Here is a 13,355-nt window from a genome sequence, read left to right on the forward strand (position 1 = left end):
TAACTCTGTGATACTACATTGGACGAATAACAAGGTTGTTAGTCCAAAGAACGACAGAATTCCCTTTTTTCCCAGTAATGGATCAGTCAGGATCAATGACCTGAGAAGGAATGACAGTGATGAATATAAACTTGAAATGTTTGGATGGAAGATGGAAAAATCACAGGATGTAAAACTCTGCAACTATTTGTTATAGGTAATCAACTATTTATCTTGAATTTTTTTTTTTCAATTTTTTACTCTTTTATTTTCATTTCACAACATGAATTAGAGACACATTTTACTTAAATAAAAATATCTTAGCAACAGACTTAAGTTTATATTCTGTACTTTCTCATTTTCAACCCAAATTTAAAAGGATCAATTTTCTCTAATTACTTTTCATGTGTTTCTCTCACAGCTCCTGTGTCCTCTGTCCAGATGGTCCCTGAGTGTTTGTCTCAGGGACACATGAAGGTGTCCTGTGTGTCTCAAGGTGACAGTCCTCAGTACAGCTGGGCTCTGGATGGACACAACCTGACAGACTCTGAGCTCTTCTCTAGAGATACTGAGACCAACATCATCGTTCTGAGACAAAACATCTCAGGACATCTGGTCTGCTCAGTCAAGAATCAAGTCAGTAACTCCTCCAAAGAGATGAATTTAGCTGGCTGTGGTGAGTGAGAAAAGATAAATAGTTAGTTTTTTTATTATGATCCATACATGATTTATAATTTTGTTTGCTTCTAGGCTTCATTTTCATTAACTGCACTTCCAATGGGACACAAATAGCTAAATGGGTGTATAAAGAAAATAACACTCTGTGTGTTGAACCAACAACAGTCCCTCCAACAACTGAAAATACTATTGTGGGTAAGAAGACACAGTCAAATACTTCTGCTAGAAGCCCTAGCGCCAATGATCCACCTTGGTACATTAGTAAGTGAAAATTAAACTCTGCTGTGGTAGATTCAATATAATCGATCCCTTTCTCCATTCCTGCCAATCAGCTTAAATCCCACAGAGTAACGCTGACCTTAAAGACCCGTGTTTGTCTTATTTTCTCATGTTTTCAAACAGAGGTGTTGCCTGTAATGGGTGGTGTATTAGCAGCACTCGTAATTGTCTTGATAGCCAGCATAGCCTTCGTCTGTGTTCACAAGGATAAGAAAAACACAAAAGGTAAATAACACAGCTTTCTCAATAACTAACTCAAAATGATACCTCATACAGTCAGTAGGATTGACATTGTTTCTGTTCTTCCTGATTCTCTGCAGTGGAGAAGGAGAATGATGACCAGGAAATGACCTATGCTGACGTTAGGATTGTGAAAAAGCAGGGGAGAAGAGTGGACAAAAGTGAGGAGGCTGATGTGGAGTACGGCCAGGTCAAATTTTCAAAGAAGCCAAGAACATCTCAAACTAACCCGACAATGGATGATACTGTGTATGCACAAGTACGAAGAGCCAGGTGATTTGTAATGTCTGACAGGCTTATTTTTACACACTTACAAAGACAAAGATATGAAAGGCTGAGAGAGAGAGAGAGAGAGAGAGAGAGAGATGATTCCCCTCATCATGATGTGGGAAATGTAAAGTGAAAAAAGCTTTTATTGTATATAATTTCCTCCTGAAATTCAAGTCATGGCCCATTTATGGAGATTAATACAGCTGTTCCGGCTTCAGCTCAAAGCGTGGGACATTCACTGCATGTCTATAAATTCTCCCTATTCCTGTTTACTATGATGCTGAATAAAAGAAAATAGTGCCGCAAAATTGTTTAAAATATCAAGTTTTACAGCTAAGGTTTATTGTGCTACTTATTTTTTAGAAGTCCATTTATAATTGCAGTTTTAACTTATTAAACGTGATTCTTGCTTCTTGATAATGTAAAGTCAGATTGGTGAGCAACACCAAATAGCACTTGAAAATATTTCTTTTAAATGTCTTTAATTTAAAAGTGTTCTTCCTAAATATTTATTGGACTTGAAAAGCTGAAATGCTGTTACAAAAAGCTGCATGTGATGTTTGTCAAATTAAAATATGTTTGATGAATACCAGTTTAGTGAGTGGAGTTTATACTTTCACCTGCTACTATAAAGCTGAAGTAATGCAGTCGCTACATATGCAATTATTTGTTGACATCAACCAGAATAATAAGAAAAACACTTCTGGATAAATTAATGATTAATATCATATTTATAAATGATTTATGAATTGTTTTTAATCATAATTTATGTAAATTAACCTCAGCTCAAATCAGTTGTGCATTTGCAGCTTGTTTGGGAGTTAGTTGATGTCAGCGTCAGAGAGTTTATCTCTGTGTGGCTCTAGAGCAGATAGAGAAACAAGAGAAACTTTATCTCTAGGGGAGGTTTAAAGTAAACAAAAAAAAGTTTCCATGACACAAACATTCTAAGTTATCTCTAAGACAATTATAGTTTAAATTCTTGTATGAACTTAATGGTTTCTAGCTTTGGTCATATTGGTTGCACTGGGTTGTTCAAAAATGTTCTTTTATGCACACTGGACCTCATAGGCAAATAAAGAATCACATTATATTTCAGCTATGTTGCCATGCACAGCAAACCAAACATAATTTATTTCATCTTATCAATTTAGTTTTGACTACTGAACTTTTGTAATTTTCCCCATTTAGTTGTAATTTTCATGTAGTGAGATAAATGCAGTGGAAAACAGTCTTAAGCAAACACACACATAACAGAGGAACTGAAAATGTGGCGTTCTTTTAATATGCAGCAGTTTGAGGAAACAACATCTAACATCTTGTCAGATAACAGAGGGAAGGTTGCGTTTCAACGCCCTCAGGTTATCTTTTCTATATTTAGTCATGTGCCTGTGTGGTTTCCACCTTACCAAGTACCTATGTGAACAGAAGGCAAAGATTAAGTGTAGTAGCACTGACAGTCAGGCCCATAAATATTTGGAGAGACAAAGTTTTTTCATATTTAGTTTAGATAAATTACCACAAAGAACTTCAAATGAAAGTTCTTTGTGCAGCTCAGGTGCAGTCAAAGAGCATTTCTTACACAATCCCTTCATTTTAGGAGGTCAAAAGATATTGGACAACTTAAATAACTTAAAATAAAATGTCTACCTCTAATATTGTGTTGAAAATGTTTTGCTGCCAATGACAGTTTGAAGTCCTGAATTTGTGGACATCAAGTTCCTCTGTTTTAATGCTCTCACAGGCGTTTACTTCAGCACCTTTCAGCTGCTGTTTCTTTGTGATTATTTTTGTTTGAAGTTTAGTCTTTAACAAGTGAAATGCAGGCTCAGTTGAGTTAAGATCAGGTGACTGACTTGGGAACTCAAGAGTATTCTACTCAAACTTCTGAGTTGCTTTGGATCATCTGGTTTTAAGCCACACACTATATTTCTGAAATAAGAATTAATTCAGCTGCCTCTGTACTGGGTCACACCATCAATAAACACTATTGTTCCAGAAACGCTCACAGTCATGCATGCCCAAATTTCCACATATTTGCTCTTAACTGAAGAGTGACAGGAAGAAAGCTATTGTTGAACAAAATTCATGAAAATGTACTGATTGTAGTTTTTCCTCACAGAGACACGGGGAAAATATGATCCAGTTAGATCAAAATTCAGCTGGTCTACATTTAAAATGCTGCAGATGTACAACAGCATCATGATGTGGGAAATGTGTTTCTTTAGCAGGGACATTGAAGTTGGTCAGAGATCACAGGAAGTTAGATTGAGCTAAATATGAGGCAATTCTTGAAGAAAATCTGTTAGGAGATCGAAAAGACATAAGCCTACTGAGACATAGAAATATGTGAGAATGGCCCAGTCAAAGTCTAGACCTAAATCCAACTGAGGATCTGTGGTAAAACTTAAAAAGTTATGTTGACATTAGTTTTTACTCCAATCTGACTGAACTTGAGCTTTAATTACAAAGAACTTAGAAAACTTTCTATCCATGGCTGTTAAAAACAGACATTAAAGTGGCTGCGTTGACTTTCAAACACAAACTGCAAGCACACACAACTAATTTCAGATTTCTATTTGCAGAAAAGTTTTATAAAGTCACTTTCCTCTTCACAAAAATCCCCCGCTTTATTTTGGTCTATATCACATTGAATTTAAATATGATACATTGAAGTATTATAAAACAGATTATCATTTTGAGTCCTTAAAGAAAAGAAAATATTCAACAAACTTTAATAACATACAATATTCATTGTATGTCATAGATTTTTAGCAAATCTATGAACAAGCTGGAACTCAGCTATATTCAAAGCTAATTTCTGAGATTATTGTTTTCTAAAACTATTATGAATGATACTAATATATGTGCTTATATCATTGAGCTTTTATTACATCTCAGAAAGTAAAAAAATAAATAATCAAAACAGGCAGGTATAAAAAGATTGTTCCACAGTTGTTGATTTTTAGTGATACTTTGATCTTTTGGTCAGATTTTACTTTAGAAGTTTGGCTTTCACTTTCTGTCTGTTTAATCAGCAACAGGATATGTTAAGTTTTATGGTTTGAGGTTAAAGGTTAACAATCATTCAGCTGACATACAGGGCCATAAAGTACATTTATGATCGAAGCCATTTGCATTCTCCTTAAACTACAATCTAAGATCTCTTCATGCGGCTCAGTCAGTTCCTCTCTTTCCTCTTAAAACACAGAACCAGTTATTGGGGTTCTTTGAAAACAGCAAAATGCTAGACTTTCAAACAGAGACAATTAAACATTTAATTCCAATAAATGTCAAGAGATTATGATCGTCATGGCACGCTCATGTGATGTTGCCTTGCAATGCCAAAGTTAGCCCACTATAAAACAAAGTCCAGTGCCAATTTTTGGGCCTCAAGTAAGTCAGTTTTCCATTTGAAGATAAAAGTTAGTCTACAAATTGACCAAAGAAAGAAAAGGTTAACAAGATGTCATCTGATTAACTTCATGCTTGGTTTGGTGATGAATTTATATCATGGTGCCAGTATAACTTAACACTAAGCTTTGTACTAGACTTTATGCCGCATTATGCTGCTGGTACTTTTTTTTGCAAGTCTCAAACTTTATTTTACAGAAACGTCACATAAAAATGAGTCAAAGTCAAAGTCAGCTTCTGTGTTGTTCTACCATTTTGTTAGGACATCATAACTTATTTCTAGCCAACCGTATTAGCCTGGTCTATCCTAAAATGAAACATTTTGAGGTTAGTAATTTCAAACTTACATAAGGGGTCCATATAGCATGCATGAAGATAAGATTTGTATTTCCATAAATATAGCATGACTGTTGTCGGTGCATGACTCAACTTTACACTTGATCTTCCGCTTTTGCCACAACATAGACGACTCAAACTCAAGTGATACTTTCATGAAAGTATACTTTAATGCATTAGGTTTATTTGAGGCTTACAGCACATTATTTATTTTAAAAATTCAAATTTGTGGCACAGCTCAATGTCTGTGTTTAGAGCCACAATGACTATCTGTCACGTGGCATGTGGTTGAGCAGTCAGTCTGTCAGGATGTGGCTAAAATCTCATCTGAATTTCTCATTCCTTGAGCTAATGTTTTATAAGCTACACCCTCGCGTCCTTAGAGCATTTGCTATGTTGGCTAAAAGGACTAAATATAAATGAATTATTAAATACAACAATTTTCACATCAATTCATCGCTGCTGTACTTCAAGCTAACATTATATGAAACTTAAAATGTTTGTTCACAGCTGCCGACTTTAACTTCTTTTTTCTTCTTTCTTTAAGTTCCCTTCTGCTCTGCTCTTTCGGTTTCCTATAAACCAAGCATTACTTCTCTAAAAGTCTAAGTTAGTTATTTTTGTACTTCAGTTGCATGCCCATGCATGCAAAAAAGCAGTAAGCAGTTTCCGTAAGTCTGATAAAAATTGACCACAAGGCACATTTTAATGCAGCATAAAGTTAACATTAGGCCAAGCTTAAACCAACAAACTTCATTATTTCTGTTCCTTCAAACAGAACATGTGAAAATGTTGTTTTAGTGTTTCTTGACTGAGAAGCACATGTCATTCCATACAGTGATGGAATGACATATTTTATAGTACAAAATTGCACTAATTTTGCTTTCTTGTCTCACTTAAATGTGTCAGATCACCAGCCAAAGATAACCAGATATATTAAAATGATGAATACATTTGTCAAGGAAAAAAAAACAACTTTTCAAATCATCAGAAAACCTATTGGTGGCAACAACTGTTACGGTAATACTTTCTTAAATGGTATGTAAATGTCGTGCAAGGTGTATGGGGGCATTCATTAAAAAAAAAATCACTTTTAAGTCAGATTTATCCTCAAATTTATCCTCAGACACTTAATTATTTTTGAATTGTGGACTCTAATCTGATATAATGCAGTTTGGTCTAGTGGCTAAGCTGTTGTTTTGTGGGGTTTTTTTTTTTGACAGTCTGGACGAGGCATTGTAGGCACTCACTGTGGTTTGATGGAGTCACAAAACTTAAAAAAAAAATACTTTAAACATGATACTACTTTCAGATATGATGAATGTCAATAACTTTATTTGTTTTAAATCTCCTCAGAGGTAAAACATATTGGGTCATGTTTCTCACATAAGGGCAGGCTGTTTTGCATAGTTTTTTTTCTCCTTTACAAGTGAAAACATTATTTTAAAATAAATGAAATAAATGTTTATATTAACTCGTGTTCCCTTTGTCTGAATTAAAATGTGTTTGATTTTCCGGTAAGAAAAACAAATAAAAACCCAGCAGAAAATTGTAAGGGGGCAAATATTTTTTCACAGCATTATATAGACTCTAAAATTGACAATAGATAATGTGTTGATCTGACAATAGTCCATACTTGTACAAAATGTGAATGATTTTTAAGGTTTTACAGTGTAGCTTCACATTGTAAAAAATTTATTTGAGGCATCAGCGATATGAACGATTAATCACTCTGTGTTGAACTCATCAAAACAAAATACTATTTACATTCCGGACACGCTCGCTGTCTCAGATCAGGAATCCAGCTAGTACTCCTCTGTTTTTATGTCCGACAGCATGCTGGTGCTAGCGCCGGGGCTGGAGGTAACATGGGCCTCAGTGAGGGCACTGAGAACAGGTGGGGTGGGAGTCGTTGTGGAGGCTTGCTGGGAATGTTGCAGCTTCTTCCTGTTGATCTTTCTTTCTTTTGCACGTCTGTTTTGAAACCAGATCTTCACCTGATAAATGCAAACAGTAGAAGAAAACTTTACTTTATGTTTTTATAAAAATATCTCTTATAGAAGGCCGCAAATGCCATATGACAACACGTCCTGTTTTGCTTTCAGCTATGTTTCCACAATGCTATTTTGGTAGCATCAGTTAGTCATCTCAAACTGTTACGCAGACAGCTTTCCATCGGTAATCATGTAAATTGTCACCTTACCAGCACCAACCTCGTCGTATTTTATTTGGATTTTTGGGACAGAGCCAACACAAAGTGGTGTATAATTGTCAAGTTTTATAAATGAATATCTCAGAAGTGTGGCAGATGTGAGTCTTTTGACTAGGCCTGTCGCAATGAGCAATAAATTAGTTAATCGCATGATGAATTAAAATAAGCTCAATAATTTCCATATGCATGATTTATCTTTTTTTTTAATTTTCTTTCTTTGTACCAAAATCTGGATGACCAAAGTCTTCAATCTGGTGCATTGTTCTCAACTAGCTCTTTTTTTTAAGGACAAGTTTGTTTACAGAGATTTGATAATTAATTCTATTTGTTGTTTCTATTCTTTTATTTATTTATTTTGATTATTTTAAATGTATTGTAGTTCCAGTTTTATATGTTCATTAGAATTTAAGCTGCACTGATCTTTGAAAATGTGTTCTTGCATTCTTATGCCATAGCAATATATTGCTTGAAAATAGTTTCAAAACAATATTATCATATTAGAAGTAACGAGCCAAGAGTAACTGTGACTATGTCATTCTAACACATAGTCTATGCCATCCAATTGTACCTCCGGATTGAAATTTAGGGATCGTTGTCCTGCTGAAAGGTGATCATCCATCCCAGTCCCAAGAGTTTGCAGCCTTTAAGATGTTCTTCCATTACTCCTTTATGTTTATTTTTCCATTAGATCCAGATTTGTTGACATTGTTGAAGAAAATCATCTCCACATCATGCTGTGTGGTCTGCACAGGATATTATCTTATCTGAACTTTTCAATGGTTTCATAACCTAACCTTTCTTAAAACTATATGGAAAAAAGAAATGACTTATTTTTTGGATGGATGGATGGATTTCACTTTTGGGATTTGTTTCTAATTGAAAACTATTTACAGTATCGTTATCCTTTCACTTTAGGAATACACAGTACTCTTTGTTTCACTGTCACATAAAATCCCAATAAAATACATGAACATCTGTCATGATGTGGCAAAATGTGGAGAAGTTCAAAGGATGTGAACACTTGTGTGAGTTTAACTCTGTGGTTGAAGCAGCTTACCCCACCCTGTTGACTTGTGGCTAAGTTTAGCAATGTTGAGTTTCCTAAGAATTACTTTGGGTTTTGCCAGTATTACACAAAGCTGTGGGTTCGGCTAAATAAATGAGCAGGCAGAAAGACACATTAATACGAGCTGCATTAAAAAGCAAGAGTGAGCTGTGCACTGTTATTGCTACTGATGCATTTGGCCACAAAACACTCACAGTTTATGGGGATTTTCAAGCATTGGACATCTAAACATGGTTACAAACGTATCTGTATTCTAATGTACTCAGTTTTGTTGTGTACTAGTTTCACATTTAACTGCAACAGAAAGAAAACACAAACAATTCAAAAATAAAGTTGCACCTTGTGTACTGTAATCTATCTGAGAATTACAATTTAATCTTCAACATTTAAATATTAGTGACAGCTACCTACCTATTTAAAAAACCTGAACACGGGGGCACTCTTGTCACTCTGTAGATTATTGCTTAACCACACTGTGCAAGAAATGAAGGACTTGTGAAATAAGTCACAAGTTTTTGGGTGTTTTCACAGGCAGCCATTCATTCTGTCAAAATTTGAAACAGCTTCTTCTTTACTTGCACGACTAGAGATATTATTAGATAAGTTGTTAGGAATCCTGTCTGATATGTTTGTATCTTCCTGTCAGGGCAAATTGATTGTTGCAAAACATGCATAATATTGTCATTTATTAGCAAATATCTTATTAATTGCACACAAAAAAAAGCATGCTGCAAGAACTGTGTATACTGGTTCTGAATCACTGTTGCCTTCAAAACTACAAATGTACAAACTATTTTTGTACATTTTTTTGTACATTTTTGCAAAAATATTTACATACATATGTAGATCAATTTTTGTAGCCACGTTTACCACTTTTTTATAGATAATTTGGCACAGACAAGCTGAGATGACACAACTCTGTTACTATTAAAACTACAGTCTTAAAATACTGTATGTCTGAAAAAATATATAATTTAAAAGGCCTTTAATGACACCGAGTTGCAAAAACTGCCTAGATCTTAGTTTGTTCTTTGTGTTTGGTTGTGATTTGCTGCTGTTTAATGTGTCACCTCCTTATCCGCACCTGTCTCTCGGAGAGTCCTAGAGCCATTGACAAGTCGGACTTCCTCCTCATGGTGATGTAGCGGGTGCTCTGAAACTCCTTCTCCAGCTCCAGCCGCTGGTGGTCTGTGTACACCACCCTGTACTTGTCCTTTGTCCGAGTCTTTCCAACTGAATAGCACAAAAGTTTAGAAAAATATAGACACTGTTGAAAGCAAGAGAGATTAAAGTGAAAAGAAAAGTGTTTTAGTGATTTCTCAAAAATTACTTTTGATACTGTTTCTTGGTAGAGTTCTTTGGGATCTAGAGCTACTTTTTTTGCAAGATCCTGCAAAGACTTAGAGGGATATTCCTTACTGAGCTCCAAACTTATGTTAAGTATTCACTTGCATATTAAAATTATTTAACCAAAAACTGTTGTGCAACTGCACTTTTGTAAAAGTTTGCAAGAGAACACAAAGGTTTCCCGCATTTCTGTTGCTGCAAATATGGTTTGGTATTTAATTTTTCACACTTGTTCCATTCATCTGAACATCATGGTATTTGCATGATTCTCAAACGAACAAGAACCATTGAAAAAACAAGGATCTGTAAGAAGTGGACAGACTTCTGTTATAACAGATTATATGTTTCTGGTCATGGATGCATTGGCCACATGCTGCTGGTGAAGCTTCTTGCTGTTGGAGTCTTGCAGAAAAACTTTACAGAAACTTCCAAAAGTTTTGCATTGCCCCACTAAAGTGTTTCTCTTTCTACAACGTCCCTTGCAGGGTTATGAAGCTGTGTTAGCCATACTTGTAAAGCAACAGGAAACTATGTGTCAATGAGTCACACGTGGTGACAGAAGTGGCCAAACATGTCTGGAGCCAACTTTCAGGTCAGGCGCCACTTAAATCCTCATCAGCTCTATTAATCATGCTAATACTAACTAATGTAAAGACTCCTCTATGCGTCGCCTTGCTGCTTCTCCTTATCTCTGTGACTTCTGTTTGGATTGGTGTTTTCACAGGCAGCCATTCATTCATTCAAATGTTCACGTACTCAAGAGTTATTGATTAGAAAATTTTGAGCATGCGAGGGCATCGATTGAGGCAGATCCATGTACGCACCCACAAAGGGAGATAAAGGTAAAGTCTGAACGCTTGCTCGGTGGAAGTGTAGTTTGACTTCCTCTGCCATCCTGCGGGTGATTTGTCAATGTGTTGGACACACCCAGTGGACAGAGAGGGTGGGGAGTGGTAGCTGTGCAGACTTCATGGCCCTTACTGTTAGCTTTGCACTGACACTTGAAAGCGTGCTGCCAGAAGGGACAGCCGAACAGTGTGAATGAATGCATGTGTCCTCAGACTGACTTAACTCACAGTGGATAATGTTGCTGTCTGAGGAAAGAAAAAGCATGCAGTAGTTGCCTATGCCCTCTGCTAAACTGTTGCTTCTTATGTTGCTGCACTGCGTAGTGACTGAAAAGTTTATCAAGATGATGCCTTTCCTGTTGTACTAATAGGCTGACATTTAGGGCGTCTGATAAGCTGCAAGATAACAGAACACATGTTTAAACTGCGTCAGATTGCGTGTATGTCAGAGAGAGAGGCAAGTGTTTCTTCAGAACGTGTTAATGTAGGAATATTAGACTATTAAAATAGAGATGGTTTCTCCTTTAATATCATGTTGAGAATGAATAAAGCTCTACCTGAAAAAGGCTGTCTGATGGGCTCAGGTGGTCTCCTCCTGGAGCTGAAGGGGTCCTGGGAGATGTAAGGGGTGAGAGACCCTCCTCCTCCAGCGGCTGAGGGGGCGATGTTGTATTCCGGGGAGATGTAGTTCGACTGCCCCGCGCTGGGGCTGGGGAAGCTGAATGGGTATTCCTCCCGTGGGGTGTAAACGGGGTTCCAGGTGGTCGTCGACGGGTCGGCGATCCCCGAAACGGCGTGGTGGTAGCCTGGAAAATCATAAGCAGGCGGAAGGTACTGGCTGTGCAGGGACAGCGTCTGAGCCGGGTGCCTCACCGGCTGGGAGTTGGGGTACATGCCGGAGTCCTCGCTCGACAGGAGGGGTCGGATCTCAGGTGAATCAGGCCTCCAGGCGCATGTTCGGCTGCTGTGTTTGTATCCAGCAGGCTTTAGTCCGGGGCTATAACTGAGCGGTGAGGATACACACCTTTATGGATTTACTGCCAAGGAGGTCAAAAGTATCGGAATGACGTCACGGTTTACCTGAGACTCACCTAAGTGTTCAGGCGACGCCAGGACAATGGCCATAACCTACCTGCCATGTCCCGTAAGATCCCTTAGATAAGGAGTATCTGAGGAAAAAACTCGTGATTTTAACTGTGATTGTAAATCAAAGTGGATCAGATCAGGGTCAGGGGAGGGAAAGCTTCATTTAATTCCTGTGCAGTTCACTTTCTTACACCCAAGGCCTTATTTTACACATTCAAACCAAGCATTTAAGAGGAATTATTGGAAATCTTTCCTTTTTTCCTTATCCATCAAAATGTTCCCCACAAATGAGTCATTCCATTTTTTCCTGGTTTTCTGAGGCGCTTTTAAAATCGGCACCCTTTTCTTGAAAACACTTCACCCACACTCCATAATTACAGCTGACATGTTTATCAGAATATACACATAAGTCTTCTATGTCATCATGGCAAATTGGTTTAATCTAATTTATTCCTTTATTTTCCTTTGGTGCAACTGCACTTTTAAGGTTCCAAGACAGTTTCTAAATTAAGTTGCACTGTCTTGGAAAGGTAAAATTTAGGAGAAGTGAGGAGAAAAAAAGAGGAAGCCTGAAAATAAATTTGTCAGCACAGCATGTTGCAGACTGTTGAGGACATTTGTTACAAGGAATGAGGGCGTTAAAAATGGTAGTTGTAAGGCCAGAGAGATCTTTGTAGGCAAATAAAACATAGATTTTATCGTTGTTATAGTTGTGTAACTATAAACTTCAAAAATATCTTTTCACATCACATAAAAGATGGCCAGCATTGGCTTGAATGTTATGTTTTCAGCAATGTTTAACTTTGCTTCCAGGTTCTTTCATTCAGCAGAGTAAGAAAGAAAAACCATATTTACAGATTGGCCCAAAATGATTCACCCAGCAGGTAGATTTAGATTTAAGTGAATCCTTTAATTTTACAGACATGTTTCTACTGACTGAAAAAAAATATAAGAAGCTCTGCAATTCTAAGAAGCATTTGATTGATGCTGATTATGATTTGTCTATTCATTACTGAAAAGAATATAAAAGAATTGACATGCCGTTTGTATCTTAAAACTGTCTTGATGACACAGTCGTCCTCATGGACCCTCTGAATAACATTTATGTGTTTTCAGAGTGACAGATAAGGGGTTAAAATGTAAATAAATAATGATATTATCTTTATTGTTAATTCTTCTTTTACATTTTCCCTTCAGAATTTTATAAAATGTTGTGGTTTGTATTGTTGGATGACCAAATTTTTCAGGTGTGGAATGGTGCCATACTGAGGGACGTTTCATACTTGGATTGACAATCGAGATAAAGTAATTTTTGAATTACAGTGCTCCCTAGGAATATGGTATGTGACTCCATTAAATCATATCTATCTGCAGGAGGCTCCTAATAGTTACTTTGGTTTATTAATGAAGGATCCCCTATGGAGGATCAGAACCAGACAAAATGAAAGCAGGAAGTAATAAAAGGTTTTCAGTTCAAACTGCTAACATATGTGAGATGTCAGCATTCACTATCTCCTTAATCCATGAACATACTTTACCACATTACAAGATAAAGTCATCCACTACGGTTGAAGTTGTTTATTTACAGTAATTAAAAGAT

General features: G+C 36.6%; 2 protein-coding genes across 2 annotated transcripts in view; one reads left to right on the top strand and one right to left on the bottom strand.

The window, feature by feature from the left end:
- The window catches only part of LOC116714327 (uncharacterized), a 36,872-nt gene extending 34,834 nt beyond the window's left edge, over positions 1–2,038 (top strand). Inside the window, exons 13-15 of the mRNA XM_032554824.1 lie at positions 730–852; positions 1,060–1,161; positions 1,257–2,038. Of these exons, the coding sequence (XP_032410715.1) occupies positions 730–852; positions 1,060–1,161; positions 1,257–1,453 (422 nt within the window). The 3' untranslated portion in view covers positions 1,454–2,038. The remainder of the gene's footprint in view (positions 1–729; positions 853–1,059; positions 1,162–1,256) is intronic.
- A 4,368-nt stretch (positions 2,039–6,406) lies between these two features.
- On the bottom strand, positions 6,407–11,690 carry cdx1a (caudal type homeobox 1a). The gene is made up of 3 exons (XM_032554826.1): positions 11,227–11,690; positions 9,559–9,707; positions 6,407–7,193 (listed from the first exon to the last, which is right to left on the bottom strand). The coding sequence occupies exons 1-3, from the start codon at positions 11,561–11,563 to the stop codon at positions 7,002–7,004; spliced, it is 678 nt and encodes a 225-aa protein (XP_032410717.1). The 5' UTR covers positions 11,564–11,690; the 3' UTR covers positions 6,407–7,001.
- Positions 11,691–13,355: the final 1,665 nt, after the last annotated feature.

This window comes from Xiphophorus hellerii, chromosome 23, assembly GCF_003331165.1.
Source record: "Xiphophorus hellerii strain 12219 chromosome 23, Xiphophorus_hellerii-4.1, whole genome shotgun sequence".
Lineage (NCBI taxonomy): Eukaryota > Metazoa > Chordata > Actinopteri > Cyprinodontiformes > Poeciliidae > Xiphophorus > Xiphophorus hellerii.